Source organism: Daphnia pulicaria, chromosome 7 (assembly GCF_021234035.1).
Source record: "Daphnia pulicaria isolate SC F1-1A chromosome 7, SC_F0-13Bv2, whole genome shotgun sequence".
Lineage (NCBI taxonomy): Eukaryota > Metazoa > Arthropoda > Branchiopoda > Diplostraca > Daphniidae > Daphnia > Daphnia pulicaria.
This window is the reverse complement of record NC_060919.1, coordinates 9,503,711-9,524,939: the sequence shown is the minus strand read 5'-3', so window position 1 is coordinate 9,524,939 and position 21,229 is coordinate 9,503,711. Positions and strand designations below refer to the sequence as shown.

The following is a 21,229-nucleotide window of genomic DNA, read 5'->3' as shown; positions in this document are numbered from 1 at the left end:
ACAGTAGGCCCATTTTATAATTTATTGTTATCATAATTTTTAATTAATTAACTAACTGTCTTTTTTTTGTATTCTATTTATACAATGCTTTTCCTGTTTCTTGTTACGTTACTTCGAAAAACCTTTTTGTATGTAGATTATTTCTCTTTTAGTCAATACGTCTTTTCATAGATGGTGGGTCAAACGCATCGGCTTTGCGCTGGCGTGAGCGAAGAGTCGTCAGGGTTGAGGGAAAGAGAAGAATGAAGTGGAACAGAAGCAAAGAGCGGCGCGTTGAGAATAGTACAGTGTATCAGGAGGAGCGGTGCGATAAACTAGAAAGTTGAGTTGGCTTCCTCATTTTTCCGCTATGGTAGAATGTTTTACTATTTCATAAAGAAAAACTCACCTTGTTTGGTGTAAATAGTTACTGCGGGTGAATTAGTGTGAATGAGAAAGAGAAAGCGTTTGATTTGTGGTGCAGTGCAGTGAGAACTTCAATCTCCGATCACACAAAGTAAAAGGAATCGAAGGTTGTTTGCTCCATCTATCGTCGATTTGAGACCAAACGCGTTTGTTCTCGCTCTTCCGTTTTCATACTTCATTTCAGTCCAACAAACTGTTACATCTTTAACAAGTCCAAGTGATCCCCCCCCCCCTATCGGAATTCCTTTATCTCAATTGACCAAAGCTGGCATTAACTCCGTTATACGTTTTTCTATTTAACGCCATTTTTTTATTGTGTTTAGTTTCACCTTTTCAATAATTTATCTACTTTCTATTTTATTTCCCAGTCGTTTACCCATTTTTTATTTTTATAAAACCATTTAATAACATTTAATCTAACAGTCTTCGGTAGATCGATGGTATCTTCCACTTAAGATTTAAGAACACACAGTAAATGCGAGGTTGACTCGGAACTCCAAGCGTGAGTGGGAGGCATAGAAAAGTGCCGTCGATCCTCTGGAAAATTTCCCCTAACATTTATACACGGTGGCGGTTCGAAGATCCAGTAGAGCTGACGGAACAAGCTGGCAGCGCCGTCTCTCCTGTAGGGTTCAGGACAGCAGCGTGTCGCTGCTGAGAAGACAGCATCGTGGCACCGGCCAGCCGCCGGCGATTGCGTCTTGCTTTGATCGCCGGTACTGGATTGCAGCCCAGCTACTGCAATGCCTGGGCCGGGCGGAGCAGTAGCGGATGCGGACCTTATAGGCCTCGGTCATGTCAATCTACTTCCACCGCCGCTGCTGTCACCTCTCAATGAGCAGCAGGAGCCCAGCCAGAGGAAGGAGGCGAACCCGAATCGACAGCATGTTGATGATGATAAGAAGTCCGGACAAGAGTCGCAAAACCTGCAGGTGGTGCTGGTGGAGCCCGGCCACACGTTTCCCACCCGAAACGATGCAGCCGATTCGACCGAAGAGATTGCTCTCTCTTTCCAATCGTGGCTCCCATCACCAGCACTGGAGCAGCAGTCGGCGTTTCGACTGCTGCGGGTCGCCGGCCCATTGCCCAGTCCAACCAGCTCGGTTGATTCTGCACCAGTCCCAGTGGAACGCACGCCAGCACCGGCCGTCGACTTGGTCGCCGCCGCCCTTGCTTTCGCCCAACCCAGACGAGCGATTTGCCACAATTGATCCGCTTCGAGAAGCCTGGTATTGGCCGAATAGCATTCCTTTGTTAGTTGCATTTGTCTTCGTTATTTCCGATCTCCTGGTCCTTCTAGCCTTGGTCTTCCATTTGGTTGAATCTTCGCCGGTTTCCTTGTTGCCAGCCCCTTTGATCGCACCCTCTCCGGTTTCAGTGGACGCTTTGATTCTCTCCTCCCTCCCACCTTGCGATCAGGTAGCTCACCCCCTGGCTCCGGATGAGAGTGAAACTTACGGTTTGCAGTGCTTACACCCGCTCTTCCTGTCGGCTTCACCCAGCGATGGAACACTGATCTCGATTTGGATACTGGACAGCGCACTGCTCTGCTGCGCCGTCCTGTGCCGGCTCATTCGGACATCATCCGTCTGGTTGCGGCGACCCAAATCCAAATTCGATCACCGATCCAATTCCCTTGCCGGTGACGCCCGTTCGAAATCGAATTCCTTTTCCAAATGTGTCGGTGACGGTGGTGAAGGTCAATTCAATGGTGACCGCACCGGAAGCCGGGACATTATTAACGTCCGGATTAACGCTAATCATCGTTCCCTCCTTCACCGTGATCACAACCGCATCCGACGCAACGGCGACAAGTGTCACGTGACGTGGTGCGACTGGTGGAGTTGGCTGTGGCCAGCGCGGAACGAAAGCCCCGGTCTTGGTCGGCCCGATCTTTTAGCTCAGTCGCACCGTCGACGGACGGACCGACGAGGTTGCCTTCAGTGGATTTGTGCAATTTCTCAGTGGCAGCGGCGATCAAACCGCACCGGTGCCGATAACGGCACTGCAAACGATCGTTTCGTGAATCGTCGGTTGGGGCGACGTCTTCCGACAGCTTCGCCCCCTATGTTAGTAGCGAATCAAGAGCAGACGAGCCGGCTCACCATCACCATCGAGCACCCGCTGTTCACTTCTCTCGGCCGAAGGAGATCAGTTTGGAAAGCTTCGTCGACACTTTCTTCGAGTTGCCTGGTGGTAGTGCTCCTTTTGAGTAGTTTCAGTTCCTTTGCCGTTTCGTCTAGCACGCCAGGGCCGGCATTTCAATCAGTGCCGGAGTCGCCGTCATCCTCACTGGCCGGCGACCGTTTGCCGATGACCGACTCCCTCAATCCATGGCTGGCTGCCGATGGTGGGCTCATCCTGCGGGCGGCTAACGGGAACACTCCAAATTCTTCGCCTCTCAACTGGATTAGGCCCAATCCCGGGTCATGCACTCCTCAGCCGACTATTCCGGCCTGTCCGTCCGACCGTTATTGCCGTCTGCCCGAAACGGTGGGAAGCTTTGCCGTCAACGGGCGTCCATTTCCAGTCACATTTGGCCATCGAAGTAGCAGTCTACCGACGAATAGTCTCAATACTAGCGGCGGCAGCAAAGACGACGTCCAAAACGGGCCGCCCTCGCTCGACCCCGCCAAAGGCAACAATGCAAGAAGAGAAGGTGGCGAAGAAGAGGTTGAGAGATGGAGCGGACGCGGAGTGACGGCTGACGACGGCGGCTCGAGGAACGCGGACGCAGCCGTAGCCAAAGTTAGTCAGTGCCTTCCTTACTTGAAGCCCAGCAGTAGGAGCCAGGAGACGAACGATGGGGATCGAGATGAGGGACCGTCGTCAGCCGAGTGCATCTGCGGCCATGCCGACGGCGCCAAACGGGTCGACACCTTGCGCAAGTACCACCTGCACCACTGCTACCACTACAGCTTGTGGCACGTCCTCAGCGACACCATGCGAGAGGGCATCGCCATCAGCCGGTCGCAGTGCTATGCTTACCTTGAGGCCGTCGAGCGACTGGACAACCTTGCCGCCCACTTTGTGTGCCAATTTGAGGATATCATTCGACGTTACGATTGTGGCCAGACTTTCTCCAGCAAGTCGTCGTGCCAGAAATGCAAGGTCAGTGTGTCACTTGACTTGACTTCTTTGATGGGCTACTACGATGGATTTTTTTTTTTTTTTTTTTCTAAAATTTGAAATGATAGATTATAGTACTGTGATCGATTAGCTGAGTTTATCGACTAATTGTTCATATATAAGCTAATGTTTTTTCACGGTTACGATATTGAATTTTTCCGTGCTGGAGTTTTGGCCTAGATGCCTGTGTTTAACTTGCGTTTTAGGGTGTATCGTAAAGCTGCATTAAAACAAATCAGGTCTAGTAGCCATAGTTTGCTCCATGAGGGGCATTATACCACAACATAAATGCCGAAGCGTGCGAGCTACCTATGCCATAGGCTTATTGGCTATAAGTTTGTTATTTATTGCGATTCTACGGGTCCCGGCATTATTCGGTTGATCCGATCGATAATCCTATACTGACGCTCCACCTTTTCTCGTTCCTGCGAAACAAACTTTTTCGGTCTCATTTCATTTGCAGATTTCTGTTTTTCTGGCTTTCAAGTTACAAGTTGACATTTTGGCGATGTTGGCGTTGCTTGTTGTGACTTTGGTAGTTATATAATCAATCAAATGCCAAACAAATTACACGCCTTTGATGCATGTCATTAATCAAGCCAATTAGTTAACGGGAAATTTGCATTCCTTAGTTCATTTGAAATGAGAAGGGAAAAAAACGAATGAAATGAAATGAACAACTTGATTGTGACGAGTATCGTTGCTTCTCTTATGCAACGTACAGTCTCAGCAGGATTCTTTCAGATACCCCAATTCGATCGAAAGTGATGTCATGTCCGTCTAGCCAATGTATTCTGCCTTTGCATATTATCACCTCTGCATCCGCTTTTGCCACAAACGCCCTCCCCGTGTGATCTATTCTCAATCCAAACTTCCATCGTCATCAATGGGTTTGGCTCTCCTTGCTCAATGTTTCACCCTTGTAGACGACACTCTTGAGTTGTGTGGCAGTTGTTGATGAATGTGTTCAATGAAGCCTGTGAGTTATGGGGAAGGATAAGGACCACGGTCGAAACACACGAACGCATGAACATAGAGATACAGGCAGAGAAAGAGGGACAGAGAGGGAGAGAAGGTTAGTAAGTAGGTTGCAGACACGGTTCTAGCCGAACCTGTATTCGGCTGCAACTTTATTGATTCCCGCCAGCAATCTCAACATCTTTCCCTTGACTGGCTCAAAAGGCGATGGAAGGAGACGACGGAAGAGAGTCGAAACTCGAAAGAGTAGACGAGAGAGAGGGCGGATGGATGGATGGAAAAGCGGGGGGTAGGGGGGAGGGAGGGAGGGAGACCGAAAGGAAAGATGAAAGAGAGAGCGAAGCAACGAATAAGAAAAGGGAGAAAGAAGAAATGGAAGAAGAAGAAGAAGAAGAAGAAGAAGAAGAAGAAGAAGAAGAAGAAGAGAAACTAGGGGAAAAGATAGAGTGTCCGTGTCCCGCTCATATCAACGGAGCAGATTCGTTCTCTCATCTCGTCTCCTCTCTTTCCTCCATTGCTTTCGCTCACGCGTTCCTTTTTTCTCTTTTTCCTCTGCTGCTTGTTTCCTTTCAGTCTATATATCCCTCCTTTCAACAGTCTTTCTCTCCAATGTTCGGCTCAGAGAACAGCAGGGGCGGATGAAACAAGAGAGATAAAAGTTTCAAGTTTCAAACGAAAAGAAAAAAAAAAGAAGAAAAAAAAATCCGACTGACTGGCTTGCCGGTATTGACTAAATACGCGCCCGCGAGTCCCGCGACTGTCAGGGCCCCTGACCCGAGACGAGGGGCTCACCGAAAAAAAAGTTGAAGACTCTTCTTTTTTTTTGTGTTGGCCCGCCTTTGTTTAGATTGTCATGCGACTCTAAAGGGGTGGGGGGAGCCGAGAATCCAGCAATGGAAATAGGGACGGCCGCCGCATGTCAGATATCCTACACAGCGCACAGACCACATTATATTATCCCTTATAGTCAAAAACACTCTTGAATATGCCCCCCCCCCCCACCAACCCACCACCCCATCGGACGAATCTCTTCGATTCTTGACCCGCAGTGAAAATCTGGGAAAGTTGAAGAACTCGACTGTTTGAGAGCCAGAGATGGACGTGCTCTATCGATCTATTAATATAAGCGCATGGTCGGTGTATATTCGACGTGGTTCGACGAGTCGAGTCGATGCCATGCAAGACGATTCGATTCATTTGTGTGGCTTTGTGTACAGCGGGATGAAAGAGCCTTATATAGTATATTCCCGCACCCCTAGCTGCTGCTGCTGCAGGCAACCAGCAGGCAGGCAGATACAGGCCGATCCTTCTGGCTTCTATACATCCCTCTCCGCTAGCTGCGGATTCCTACTTGAAAATCAGATCTCGCCGATAGAGGGTAGAGAGAACGTCATTGTTGGCGACACTTCCGCCCCGGTCTTCTTATCTATTTTCTTTTATCCTTTATACGTTTTCTTATTCTTTTTCCAACCTTTTCTCTCTTTTTTTTTTTTTTTCGAGCCCTAGCTGGTCCACCTCTAGACGCAGACACACACACTTTGTATTCTGCCAATGGGCAGCGGGTTAGAGACGACGGTGGACGAGATGACTAGCGGGGCGGGAGCCGAAAGGAGCCATCCGTCGAATGGTGCGGAGTGGCGGATTCCGTAGAAACAATGGATGCTGACTGCTGAGTTGGTAGACTTGGAAAATAGACAAATGGCCGAATTGCTTCTGCTTATTCTCCTGTTAGTCCTGTGACGGAGAAACAAACGAGAGAGAAAAAGAAAAGAAAGAAAATAAGAAAGAAAGAAAGAAAGAAAAGGACGAAAAGGAAGAAAAGGAAGAAAAAGAAAGAAAGGCAAAGAGGTAGTGCATTGACGCAGCAAGACAAAAGGAGAGAGATAGTAGCTGGGCCTATAAGAGATCGACATATAAAAACCGAGAGAGCAGAGCAGAGCAGAGCAGAGAGAATAAGTCTATACGAAAATAGGAACAGAACCCAGGGAGAAGGATGTTCTTGTTTGATTGCCGGCTGCTGACGTGTCAATAGCTCTCTCCTACACACTATATCGTGCAGTTTGCTCGTGTGTACGCGTCCACCCTATTTTTTCTAGCCTACTCATTTTTCCTTCGGCTGCCGTTGGGTGCATCTATAGCTTCTTTCTCCCTTTTTTTCTCTTACTAACCGCCCTCACAATCTTCACCTTGGACTCTTCCAGACTCGCATGTTTCCATCGTTCTTCCTCCCACTATAGTTTCTTGGCCCATTGTCTCGACAGTGTCTTCCCCTTTTGCAGCCTGCTGCCTGCTGCCTGCTGCCTAGACTTTTGCCTCGAAACTCTTAAGGCTCCTTGATTGTCGTCAAGCGAGCGCTTGCCGCCGAGGCCACTTCATCACAACGCGCTAAGTTTGTCGAGGATCTTATATGCGGTGTCAAAGGAAAGGGATTTGCCCCTCTCTCTTTCGCCTGCCTTTTCTCTTTCACTCATTTCCCCCACATTCTTACCGATTTCCTTTTTCACTTTGCTGTGTATATCCTGTCTTTCCGTCCTGCTCCATATATAATTATATATGAACGCGCACAGCAGCAGCTTCCCGGCTTCCTACCATTCTCCGATGACACCTTCCGTCGTTCCCTCTTCACACACATCCTCCTCCTGCCTCTCCTATATGCACTATTGCTACCTTGGGTTTCATGGACTAATAAACCAACTCTGGGTGTTGTCACTGTTTTTTCGTTTTCTTTTTTTTTCCCTCCAGCAATTGTGAGCTTTTTTTTGGCTATTCGTTACTTTCTGTATTGTTATACGAAAAGTCTGAGGAAATTTATTTTGAAATCCTCTAGACTGCAGTGGGCTACAGTATACATATATTGACTCAACCATCGGAATGAAGCATTATATAGATCTTTCTTGCTGCTAGCTTCTATATAAATGCGTTGAACTACCACGAATTGTCGGAACAGCATTCAACTTTCGTAGGGTGGAGTAGTTAGACGAAGTTAATTGCTTAACAATGTAAATTCTAACTTCCTTGATTCTGTACAGTATGATGAATGCCTGCGTGCGCTTGTTTAAAAAAATCGTTGTGTCCTACCCGCTTATATCTCCCCTACTGTGCTGCTTCTATCTTGATTCCGCCGCCGCCATAGTATAGTATACTATCGGGACACTCGTTTGTTCCCGTTGTTGATAATAACATAAGTGCACCATCATGGCTCATTATTTAGATTTCATCTTCTACGTTCCTGCATCCATTAGCGTAAAAGAGACTGAACCTATTTGCCGAATCGTTAGCGCATAGGAGACGTGAGGCCGTCCACTGGCACGTCACTGTTGACCATAAGTGTCACCTGAACAGATAGTCCCCCCCCCCCCCTCCCTCTTGGTGGTTACAGAACCGATGGACAGGAACACTAATGGAAATGGAAAAAGTACAATGAATTCGGAAGAGTCGGGGAGAGCTTAGGGTTACCTCTGCCGGATCAGGTAACTAATTCACCGTGTGTAAAGCGTATAACAAGCGTGACCTCGCTTGTTTTCATCCATAGTCGCAACTCAAAACACGTTTTTTAGATTGGTCACTTAGAAAACAAACAGCGCAATCGAAACAAAATAAGTTGCCGTGTTTTTGCGGTATTACTTTTATACTTGTTGTTGACGGCTTGACGCGACTGTACATTTTCACAATAGTTTTCAAAATTTAATTTTGGATTCGTATCGAGAATCCCTTTATCACACATGGCCAATAAGGGAAATGTAGTTGACGTATGGTAAATGACAAAATTTTACAATTTCAATTGTACTATTTCAATTGTGATAACTATTACGTATTTATAATAGAAGATCGCTTTTGTATGAACGCAGTACATAGGAAAAAAAGTTTTCGATGGGAATTCCCACCCGTAATATCCATTATTCGTCATCGATTTGCCATTGCGGCAGAAGATTACAATTTTTCACGATCGAATTTTGTGATTTCTCATCATTTTTTTCCTTTTTTTTCTTCGGGTCTAATCTTATTCAGTAAATTAGCTTAACAAGGACCTATTTACCGTGATACAAGCCAAAAGAGAAGACGTCTTTGGAGACCTGGTGATTAGTGAATAGCGCAGTGTCAAAAGCGGCTGCAATGTGCCTTAGGGTACGCTTTTTTGTGATGCTATTTTCCCCGATGCCTCATACTACTTCCGTTCGATGGGAAATCAAAGAGAAAAACAGAATATGCATGTCGGCAGAACCACGCGATGGCTGGTTTGCTGCTGTTGCTGACAATGCAGTTCTATTGATCAAAGTGTGATTAGGACTTGCTGGGAGTTTCGCTTTGTTCATGCCATTTCCCTACTTGCCTTTCATTTACGATGTACAGCAGTTGAGAAAAAACGAAATGAAATTTTGTCAATTTCATGACTTGTCAATTTCATTTCGATTTCGTTCTCTATAGGCTGATCTGAAGGAAAGATGACGCTGACGCTGACGACGACGAAGGGAGTAGCATTATAACTTATTTGATTCAGAAGACATCTTGGTCCACGTTAATTTCATATTTACAAACTTAAACTCGTCTCAATCTTCGACCGCGGTGGTTTTATTATATCTTTGAAGTAGTATTGAGTACACTTTTACGGAGAAAAAAAATAGCAGTCGCGGCGTACAGTCGAGGTAAAGTTGGGCGTCATTCACTGCGGGAATTATCATCTTGATTTCATAATTTATTCATTCGCAAAAACAGATGGCTGTAATGATTCTATTCGCAAAATACTTCTCGCTCGTCATTTGATTATTTTTTTTTGTTTTTTGTTTTTTTGTTTTTTTGTTTTGTTTTTTTTTGTTTGTTCGTTTTAAAAAAATCATGATTGAAGTTTGTCCTGTGGCATTTCGCCCGCGGATTTTTTAAACATTTTTCGTTACGGTCATACAGTGATAGGCACTTTTAAAATTTTTTTTGATAACTACGAACGCTTTCATGAGAAAATAAAACTAGGCTACAAAGTTTTTTTCATTCCTTATATAACTTGTATACGTACCATTACAGAGTAGAAGAGTACCGGTAGTATTGATTTTTTTTCCTCCTTTTAGGGGGGAGGGGGGTCTGGTTTGATTCTGATAAGAAATCCCTAGACATGCCGAGGACGCAACGAAATGACAATCAACACTATAGTATAACTTCCAGTACGTACTTTGCTTAGTTAATTTTCTGAAAGGAATATTCATCATATGTTAGAATGCATTTCACCTTAATCGGACATTAAGACATACTATAGTAGACAAGTCTTACATATCACTAGCCGGTCACTGCGGCGGAAAATTTTCGCACGCCATCTATTGAATGGGTGAAGCTTCCCCTCTCTTTCTCCGTTATTCTTTCGATCAACGGGGAAAACGGAAATGTAGTGCGTATACCTTTGGAAGAAAAGTCCAGAAATCTTACTTACGTGATGCAATATTATATTAGTCAACACGAAATAGCTTTACATCAGGTAATTCATCGACAAATGAATTGAACACTAGCATTATATTATTGCTGCGTGTCTCTTTCATGTTTAGATTAGTCGATGAAACGATTGAACGACAGAAAACATATATTAACTATACGTAATGAATATCAGCCTGATATAGTTATAAACTCAGAACCAAGTAAACCAAGATAACGAAACTATTCCATATACTTACCTGATTTCAGAACGGTAAAAATTATTCATTTGTTTCCCGATCGAACAACACGTTATATAGTGAATTACTAGATACCGGTATGCTATACTGTTATGTTAAATGTATTATAAAAATTCTCCGAATTCAGACTGGTCCAGACATAAGGCTACTTCATACATGACGTAATGATCAAATCAATCAGCAGTAGTAGGGCTCGTCGCAATCAGTAGCCAAAGATTATAGTTTTCTTGGAAGATAAAACATGACCCAACAAAGCCTGTGGTAAGGAACTGGAAATTAATTTGGGGCCGAGAGAGTATAAACATCAGTGTGAAAGTCACGACCCCTCGCAAAAGAGCACAGTATATTTAGGCTTCGTACTTAAGTACTAAATGCGGAGTTGTGAGCACGGACGTGATGTGAAGAACAGTCAAAGGTTAGTCGATATGCAGGTTGCCGGCGATTGCTGGCTTGTACTCTCGCTCCTCGTCGTCCTTCTCTCTCGTATAGGATCATCGAGTGGTAGAGGGATGAAGCATTGTCTTATGCACGCGTCGCACTGATGAATCAGACGAAGCCAAAATAACGAACGTGCGACGCGCCCACAGTAGAAACTATACAACTCCGCCTTTGTATACCACCAGCATGTTTCGTAACCGCAACGAACTTGTATTGGAAATTCATTAAATTCTTTTTTTTTTCTTTTTTTTTTCCTTTTTTTATTATTCTGTCCGACGGAATTCGCGCTCTTTTGTGCAATTGTTTGTCATGACAGGGGTTTCTTTGTTGATTCAAAAGTTTTCTCAAACAACATGTCACAAAAGCTGTGTTTCGATAGAAAAAATGAACATTGTAAATAAAATCGTCCATTTGCCTATAAAACAATTGCTCAATAGCCTATACCTTAAATTTATATGATATTATTTACTCATATTAGGTAATAGGTATTTATGGTTACTTATAAATAGTTGAACATGCAAAATCTTATCGATAAACTTTTGAACTGATAATTTATATTGGGTTTACTCAATACTAATTTAGCATTAGGATTATCACGTCACTTTGTACAATGTTTCCAGAATTACATACCAGCTTTATTGATTTTCTTTTCTTAATCTTTCTGGCGGAATCCTAAATGCGGAATTGTACCTGTTTCGAGCTAGTGATGTTTATGTACCACTCAAAAATTGCGCCAAAAAATATAACTCCTAATTGAGTAATGAAATGATCAGCTACTGCTGCGTCATTAAGCGGTGCAACCATTTTATTTCCTTGAAATCTAGATGCTGTGCTGATATTTGATATTTCAGAAAAATGCGAAAATGCGTTTGATAACGAATCAACTGATTCCCGCTGAATATCCACACAGAATTCGTTGCACAATTCAGTAAATAACCTTGTAAAAAACAATTGTTAACTGATAGAGAAACAAAACGCAAGTAAAAACGCCAATACACAAGAACGCACCGAGTGAGAACGTGCCTGCATGAACAGCATTTCATAGAATTAACCGGAATTTGATGTAGACACCAACGTAAATTTATTTTTTTTATACACAGGCACAAGGTGATTCACTAACTTACCGAAGATTTAAAAATTTACTCTCTATATAAAAACTTTTTCAACCTAGCTGAAATCAATTTTATTATTAGAAAATTGATAGAAATAGAAAGAACAAAATTTATTCGCATGAACTGTGGGAAAGTTAAAAATCAAATAATTGACCGTGTGGTGCTGGTGAGGAGGCCGAAAGAGAAATGAAAAAAAAAAACGTGCGAGAGAATCATACGGCGGGTATACGGGTGGAGAGAGAGAGGAGAGAGCCAATGAAAAAGATGGAGAAGTACACAAAAAGGCGACTGGAAATCGATACTTTGCTCGCATATGGAGAGAGTAAAGAGCTCCGTCGGGTGCATATGCGGGTATGCTATCCGCAGGGCAGTAGGGCCAGACTAAAACTCATCTCCTCATTTCGTCATCCAACTCCTATTCTCGCTCTTCCGTCAATTCGCTATCCGCTTCATGATCGCCGTCGTGAGCGCAAAAGCGCCATACAAATGACTTTCGTACTATATTTTTCTCCGATTATTATCATGCCTCAGCCGTTCATCAAGCGTTTTCTCGCATTCAAAAACATGTTACAAGACTTCCCTTTTCGATCTTTTTCTTTCCCATCCATCGGCAGTCATCACAACAAATCATCCCCAATTGTTACCAAATCTCAGTAGGCCTATCAAGTGGAAACATATTGTCTTTGGTGATGTTCATACAATGCCGTCCAGCATCGTGTCTGGTTCGATACATCCACACGACGACCACAGAGACATTAGCGCGTTCTGTCGTCATCGTCAGCTTTTGACGAGCTTTATTTGGGTTGTCAAGGGGGGTTTAGCAACTTTTTTTCTTTCTGGCTACGTGCATAACAGACATAGCCTATAATTTTAACTGGGACATTTTAGGCTAGGTGCGTTAGCTGCTCGGGTTAAAGGAGATTGCCGGCGGGTGATAGCCAACAGTAGCTCCTTTATGGGTCATGCTGGTTGTTCATGTTTGTTTGAGTTCACTCGGGACGCCATCACACTCACCAACATCTGAAAGCCGAAAGCCTCCCCCACTCCCTTCGCTATATTTCCTTGGGTGTAGTTGACTGGTCTTTTTCTTCAAGCTCAGAGAAATCACAACATGTCAAACATAGCCTATAACTCTGTTGACTGCTGGCTGCTGAGAGGTTGGGGCTGAGGCTGTACCTTATTTTTTCAATCCAACGTGAATCCCGAAATCGTAATAAGCAGTTGTAATTGACGAGATGCAAAGTATTTTTATTTTGTATTATTATTTATAGATGCTCATCTCCGTAAGTCGGTGAATCCAAATCAACTTTAAGCTGACTTTAAGCTAACATCTTATAGGCTAGATGAAATTTTTTCTTGTTTTTTTTTTTAAGTACGGCGCTGATGCAGGTAACCACGACCTTGTATAAGCACAACAGCAACCGCTCGACGGCACAGTACGAACTGCGAACCCCTCCAAACAAGTTCGAAATTGAAATTTGAAATGGCAGTCAATTGCTAATTTCTGCCATTAATGAATGAAATTGGACATTGTCTGGCTAGGAATAAGCATTTCAAAGCATTGGCAACTATATCCACGTATTGGTGTCCGATATTGAAAAGTACGTGCTGTATGCCAATGATTGCAAGCCAGCAGCGAGAAAACGGGATGATGATTGCAAAACGGAGAAAAATTGAGATTGTGACATCGAATGCACAGAGGATTGTAGAATCTTGGGCATTTATTTTATTTCTTTTCGATAGGTATTTCTTTTTTCTTTTTCTTTTTCTTTTTCTTTTTACTTTTACCCAGTTTGACTTTGAAGAGGATGGCCGTCGCCTTTTTTCGCGGATAACTTCATACTTCTTCTGCCCATCTATTTCTTTCTCTCTCATCGTTCCCTTTTCGGTCCCTCTCATCTTCGTTTCTCTTTCGCCCTCCTTATCTCTTTCTTCTTCTCCTTCTCCTCCTTCTCCTCCTCCTTCTTCTTCTTCTTCTTCTTCTTCTCTTCCACCTCCCATTTTCGGTAGAACTCGATCAATAAAGTGTCCGACCAAAAGAGAGTGAGAGAGAGAGAGAGAGAGAGAGAACGAGATCCGAAGAACAAACTTAAGGTTTCGACACACACACACACACAGAGTCCTATATGAGCAGGCTCCTATCCGCCCTGCGCCCGCGCACAACTTCCACCGATACATAGACACAATAGCAAGGAATTTGGGACAGATGCCCAGCAGCCTGCGCTATCTGGGCGAATAAGAATACTCCTTGTCACGCCGCAGCAGCGCGTGCTGTGTAGGTGGTCTATAACATGCCCCGCACGGAGTAGATAACATGCAGCAGCACCTTAATCAATTCAGTGATATGATGAAGAACCAGGTTCAGCCGACAGAAAAAACGGAGACTGACTTTTTGGGAGGGGGCATAGACAACCGCCTACCTTTTCCGGTTCTTTGAGGCTACAAGTAGAAATTGAGACAAATAACTATAAGCAGCAAGACCGTACGTCGAAGAATCGCTAGTGATCGCTAGAGTCTGTTTTTCAACTTAGTTTGTTTTTTCCAATCGATGTTTTTTACTCAGACTGTACCCCATACTACTTCTGCGTACGCGGTCAAAATTTCATTAGTGGTTGGGCGTAATCGAATTAGGCGGCTTGAAACTCATTTAAAGTTTGTATTTTCTCTCTCTCTCTAGTCGCAAGTCACGGACCATTCCCTTTGTTTTCTTATTATTACGCGGTTACATCCCGCATGTATGTTATGGATTTTCTTGTCATGTTCCAGCTGATCCAGCAGCCCAAATGGGAGGTGACAAATTCCGTTAACAGCCGAGTAGTGATCGAACTGCCGTGTTTCGTTACCCTTATTTCTCTCGACATATATTTTTCTGTTCTTCCTCTTTTCGTCACTCGTTCCATTTTAATCTGATGATTTATGTGACGGCCGTATAGTTTCGTGTATAGTAAATACATGAATTTCTCTGGCCTGGCTCTTTTTTTCCCCGAATGAAGCAAAGCTCTGCTTCCATAATAAGCTTTGAGCTTTTGTACAAGTCCGGCAAAGAAGGTAGGCTAGACTTGAGCGTGACTATAGTGAAGATTGTTCAGTCTCTTTATTTGCAACAATAGGATGGAAGAATGGCACATCGGAAGGAAACGGAAAGCTTTTGTACTCCATTCATTAGATAAATACACACACAGAGAAAATAAAAATACAAAAATGTCGGATGAAACTGCTACCGCTGGGGCTTTCATTCTTTTTAACTTCGGAAAAAAGCTGCACTGAGAGGCAAAGAAGCAAAAGCCGTTTCGCTCCATCTTAATTAAAAATTCGAAAATGTCATTACTATATGGGGCAACTAAACTGGTTTATTTGGTAGTCAGTAAGGCTTTTTTTTTTTACAAATCAACATGTTACTCTCATGTTTTGCATGAAACCGCGTGCCTTCTTAGGGTAAAATTCAATTTGGCTGTTCCGCAAACTTTTATTTTTCAAAGGAACAGCAGAAACCACAACCAGTTGTAACACACATGGAATTAATGATATCATTTCTAATACAAACGTTTTTCTTGGTTTCTCAAGTAGACAATGTTGGTTTAATCAGCAATCCTAATAGGCAAGATGAGTATATTGATCATAAAAAAATGTTTTGCACGCGTGAATTTTTTTCATCAACAAGTTTTGGGTGCCATCGTTTGCGAATGAAAACAAACAAACTGGGATGGCATTTTAATGAAGTTTATCAACTTATTACGCGTTTTTAGTTGTCAAAATAACTCGTTTTGTATTAGTTTCTATACAAAAAGAATTGTCACCATTCCACAAGGAAATTAATAAGACAGTTTGATACAACAGGAAAAAGCAGATCAATATTTTTTCTTTTCTTTTTTTTTTTTTTTTTTTGGGGGGGGGGGGGGAGGGGACTTTTCTTCTGTTGTCTTCTGGTGTTTGCAGCTTATAGTAGGATGTCGATCTCTCGGCTGCACCAGCAATTCTGCGTAGATAGTCTTTGTTATATAGCCTATCTTTTTCATCATCCAGTATAGTACCTTTTTTGCTTTAGAATTTTGTGAAAAGAGGAAGACAAGAGCTACAGCAACAAAAGAAAAAGATACCTATCGTGAAGGAGGAGGAGGGGGGATTTAGGAAAGAAATGGAAACAAATTTGAAAAAAAGGGTCTAAAAAAGTGTGTAGAAACAAGAGCTATTAAAGTCAGAGATGAGCTGAGAACTCAGTAGATGAGGGAAATGAATAGATGGACCACGGAGCCGTTAGCAGAGCTGACGACTACCCACCATAAAGAGGTAGCCGTACCACTTGACTTGTATCGATTAGCTCGAGTCACGTGCCTCGCCGTCGCTGCTGCGCCGTGCGAAATACAAAGAAATCTTCTCTTGCTATCCCGCCCAGCATCAACACATCCCGCCCCTCATCACACCAACAATCGATATTCTTTATTATTTTCGGAAATAGTCAGGATGTAAATCAAAATTTTAGACTTGACAAGCGCTCCCTATAAAAATATAAGATCACGTCGCAAGTGTTCCGGGACAAATGAAGCATTGTTAGACGTTCGATTTTCTTGATCACTTTGATCGATCAAACTAAAATGTTCGATAATAATTAATGCTTAAAACGCTGATTGAATAGGAATTGTTTCTAGCATGTTTTATCGTAAGTCACTCACAATCTTGCATTATAATGTGCTGATTCCTGCCAGTCCAAGAGTCTACCACGTTTTACTCACATGACGGTGAGAAGTTCTGTGCGTCTGTACGCATCCCTTTGTGAAAAATTATAATAAACAAGCAATCACTCATTCACATCGTGTGGGGTGTGGATTAAAGGCCTACAGAAATGAATGAACGATGGAAAAAATCAAATCAAGTAAATAACACGTCTATTGACAAACAAACGCAAACAAACAAGCATGAAATCAAATAAATGAACGAAATTAAAAACAAGGCAAACAAAGGGCAACAGAAAATTAGGTAATAAGCCAATAGTCGCGGGTCACCAGGCCAGCAGCAGCAGCGGTTAAATTTAAAAAGAAGAAAAAAAGAAACATAAAGCAGGCAGTTTAGTGTAAAACACTAATTGGGTAAACGTGTGGAACAATGCACGCGCATTTATTCTCCGCAGTTCTACATCAATTTTCTAAAATGCAGTACGTACTGGTAGGGACATTATTTGATCTGGTCTACAATAAAACGATAAAGTACCGATTTTTGTTTGTTTTTTTATTTTAGTCCAGAAAAATATAGTACTGTTGTCTATTTGTATAAGATATAAGATCGTTTAAGGACAAGAGATTGCTAACGGTAATTGAAATCTTTAAAATCTTTATGTTATAAAGTGATGACGTACTATCAGACAAGAAAAAGATATGAAGAGAAGGTAATAAAATCGTAACGTGACCACAATATGTCACATATATTTTCAGGACTTCGAGAGTTATAGCCTAGATGATCCTGCCTTCTTGATTCTTGTTTTATCTTACATATAACGTAGACAGATTTTGAGATATCCATGTAGAGATTTATTTCGTAGATCGAGGACCAACAGCTGCGTTTTTTGCAAGGTTTTTTGTGATACTATTTTATGTCCATATCGAAGATTTAATGGCGTCAACTAATTTTGAAATACGGATGCGTCGCTACTTTATGCATACATGGCAAAGACATTTACATTCAGCAAGCAGAACAACATATTGGTCTGCAAGTTGGTTCTCTTCCGAATTTGTTCTAAAATTGGGCGACCATGATTCAGCTTTCAATATTTTATTTAACGTTTTTATTGTTGTTTTCCAACATTTTTTTGTCCTTTGACTTTGGCTCAATCCACGAAATGGGGATATAATATAATAGTGTATATAATGTTTCCTGGTTCAATTGGTTTCGATTAAGCCGGATTCGGCCCCGAATCTATCGACCTTTTTAGCGCTTATTAGTTTCAATTCAATAATTACTAAGGGAGAATACATGACCAATATTGTATCCTAGCCTCTCTCTTTCTGCCATTAGCTTTTGTTGAATTCTCCTTTGAATTTTATAAATAAGAGACAACTATCGAATATGATAAACGCCTCTGCAAAAATTTCAAAAGAAAAATACCTAAGGGAGCTTACTTACCGATACGGCTTCTAAGTCTTAAAACACTGTACAACCTGTTCCCGTTTCAGATAAGTTCGTTAGCAAAACGCAAAAAGGTAAACGTGTCAGTACGTTCTAAATACCCCCGTTGTCTATTGCCCTAGCAACTTATCGCATCATTCTTCTATAGGCTATATTATTTTTCAAATGAAGTGTAAATTACATTTAAACTGAATCAGTTGAACATAGACGGTATTTTATTGTTCCACTGTGAGAGATCGAATTTAGTAGCATAAACCTAGAGGATAAAATCAATAATCGTAATGTCCAGTCTGACTGTTCGGACCTCAATTTGCAATTGCTTTGATTTTGATTTTTTTTTACTTTATTTGTTAAAGAAAATAGAAAGATGGATCTAAAAAGGACTATCTAGTACGTTTTAAAAGTCTAGGCCGTCACATCAACGCATAAAAAAGAGAATAAAACATTCGATTTTATTCTATTTAGATAATAACAAAAACTAACAAAATAAGCTATTCTTATGACTTCTGTTTTTCCACGTTAGTCATTAAGGCCTAATATACGTACTGTTTCTTTATGATGTACGGTACCATAGACAATTACACAAGTCGTATAACAGAATTGCGATTAACATATTATTTGTTCTTTTTCTTTATTAGATTGCTTATCGCCAATGGGTGTGTTCCATGGTTTTGCCAATGTGGCTAGACGGAGATCGCATCAAGCCGTGTCGGACCTTTTGTCACGAAGTAGAGCGCTTGTGCCCATATTTCTTGCCGGCTGAAAAATCGGGACCCGGTAGTCAGTATGCTGGAGAGCCTTCGTTTCTTTGCATCGGTAAATTGTGCTATACAACATATTTTTAATTTGAATTCTATATTGCGTAATTCGATCCATTTATGAAACATATAAAAAAATTTAAAGAGAAAAATTCTTTTGCATTTTTGTAAAAAAAAAACTAATTGTAAATATGTTTGAACGTTAATATTTAAATTGTTTGTATAAGTTTAATTCCTAAAACATGAAAATGAAATAGGCACTAACGCCAACACGGTCCTTTTATTGCAACTGTCCTAGTTACAACGGAATGTTGTTGAGTTTCTTATCAGTCTTTTCTTGTTTTTGGTTGGTCTTACACAGATCCTGACGTACGGGAAACCACCAATCAGTCGACAAATTCAGCTTACAGTGAACGGTCTTGTTACCGGCCATGCACTCTGGAGTACAATCTAGAGCCAGACATCGACCCGTCACTCTGTGTGGCCAGCTTGGGTGACATATCCGGCTTCGTTGAAGAAGACGCTGATGTTACCACCGACAGGGAAGACTGTCAACAAACATATAAGAATGATACAGCTTCGGTTGGCGGAATCGTCGCGGATTCAGAATTGCTGGGCGACTTGGACGTCAGTGATGACCAATGCACTCCATTCTCGGACAAAGATCCACCTTTGACTGGTCGACTGTCTAGTAGTGGGTGGACGAATCATTTGCATTTTGGATGGCAGTGGCGAACATTAGTGCTTCCTTTCGCCATTCTTCCGTCGGTTATCCAGTATTTCACATAGACTATCAAATGAGTGTGTTTCGTGTAAAAAAAAAAAAAATCTGTGTTCAAGTCTCTCTCTCTCTCTCTCTCTTTACTTCTTTCAAATTCAACACCAAAATGTTTCACGTCGCCCACTCCCTCTCGTTGGTGATTTTATGAACGTTAAATATTGCAGTTAACCTCAGTCGCGCACATTGCACGACTGAAATTATTTATAACAAAAAAACTACTATTTCACACGGAGAATCTCCGTGATATTAGTCATCGCGCAAAGTTACGATAAAAATGTCAAATATATGTTTGGTTCGCGATAAGGAATGACAATTCTTGACAGCCCAAACAATTTCTTTTTTTTTCGTCTTTCCCATCTCACTAAATTATCTTATTTGAATTCCGTTTTTTTTTCCTTTGAGGAATGAAAACTTGCCAACTTTCAAAGACTGTCGAACGAAGTAGAATATTCATCCATTCTTACATCTTAGTTGCTTCATTTCGTTCAAAATTCTATAGTTCATCTAAATCTTTAGATTTTTACCGAATGGCCAGATCCTCAAATTCCAAGAAAAAAACACAAGTTTCTGTGTTGAATTAATCTCGTTGTTGTTCAGAGCACTGTTTTGCTACTATTTCCACACAAAAAAAAACACAATTTAAAAAATGCTTTTTCAAGGACGCATCTGGTATGTAAACTGCGAAGAGCTACATACAGACAGTTGAGCGTTGTTGAATTAAGCTTTGGCGATTTTGTTCAGTTTACGAAAAATTTGAATCGTTTGGTTTCAACAATATCTCTATGTACGACAGTATTGCGCAAAAGTTGGTAAGGTGATTAACTTTGTTTGATCTGAAGCGAGCTTCATTTTGTTCATTGTTGAAAAAGCAATGGTTTTGCACGTCGTGATTTTTACGGCGACAACGAAATCAATAGCGACGGACGAGAGGTGGATCAAGCAATTCATAGGGACTTTAAAATTTGACTGGTCCGTGAATATCCCAATAGCCAATAGTTTCCCTCCCCCTTGTATCTTTTTTATTCCTAGTGAAATGTACAATAAATATAGCAGCCTTTATTCTTTCTCGCACCGATATACTGTTCGTTAGATAATTTAACTGATAAATTGCCGATTGCTTGAACTCCAAGAAAAATGGTTCGTTTTACTGATTGACAAGTTTTTTAACTTTGCCTTGGTTTTACCTTTTACGACGTGTATATCTTTATATACGTGGGATTGAAGAGCAACTCTGTTAGTCTGTTTCGGTTTCGACTGTGGGTGAATGTTTCAAAGTGAATCCCATTTGGGATTAAATTTTTCATCCATCTTCCTTTCATTTACTCTCATCTTTTCCACCATATAGTTTGTAAACCGAAAAAAATTGTTTAGATATCTTAGTTTTGTCTGCAAACTTAACACAGATGAAAATCATGTCTGCTGCAAATGTAGCGAGAGTGTATTGATTATCGACCAGACACCCCATGATTCACCGCGAGAGAAAATTCAAGAAGAGGAAGTAATACGACGGTGAATAATTCAAAGGAGAAATAGATGCATCACAATAATATAAGACCTTAGATGTGGAGTCCTTGCCCAAGCTGTTATGAGAGAACGTAGCCACTGTTTTATCTATTATTTACTATTACCAGATTGCTATAATGTTCTGTGCATAATGGTAGGGCACTTTATGTTGTTAACAGAGCAATCCGGTACACAAAATACAAGCCATTTGATGCTAATTCGTCGAGTTTCTTTATTTGTTTTAAAATTTATTACAATACGTTCTAGGCCTAATCATTTTTTTTAACGTGCACTATGTTTTCGCTAGATTTTCGCATGTCGAAAATTTGACAAAATACATGTTCGGAGAACGGA

The 21,229-nt window shown here is 41.7% G+C and overlaps 1 protein-coding gene across 1 annotated transcript; it reads left to right on the top strand.

The window, feature by feature from the left end:
• The first annotated feature begins 271 nt into the window (after positions 1-271).
• LOC124348399 lies at positions 272-21,093 on the top strand. Its single transcript, XM_046798601.1, has 3 exons — positions 272-3,516; positions 18,472-18,649; positions 18,953-21,093. Exons 1-3 carry the CDS (start codon positions 1,201-1,203, stop codon positions 19,378-19,380), a joined length of 2,922 nt encoding a protein of 973 aa, XP_046654557.1. The 5' UTR covers positions 272-1,200; the 3' UTR covers positions 19,381-21,093.
• The last annotated feature ends 136 nt before the right edge of the window (positions 21,094-21,229 follow it).

Coding starts and splice junctions, on each gene's coding strand:
- LOC124348399 (XM_046798601.1), top strand. CDS start 1,201: ATGTCAATCTACTTCCACCGCCGCTGCTGTCACCTCTCAATGAGCAGC. Junction 3,517..18,471: donor CGTCGTGCCAGAAATGCAAG/GTCAGTGTGTCA, acceptor TTTCTTTATTAG/ATTGCTTATCGCCAATGGGT. Junction 18,650..18,952: donor GCCTTCGTTTCTTTGCATCG/GTAAATTGTGCT, acceptor GGTCTTACACAG/ATCCTGACGTACGGGAAACC.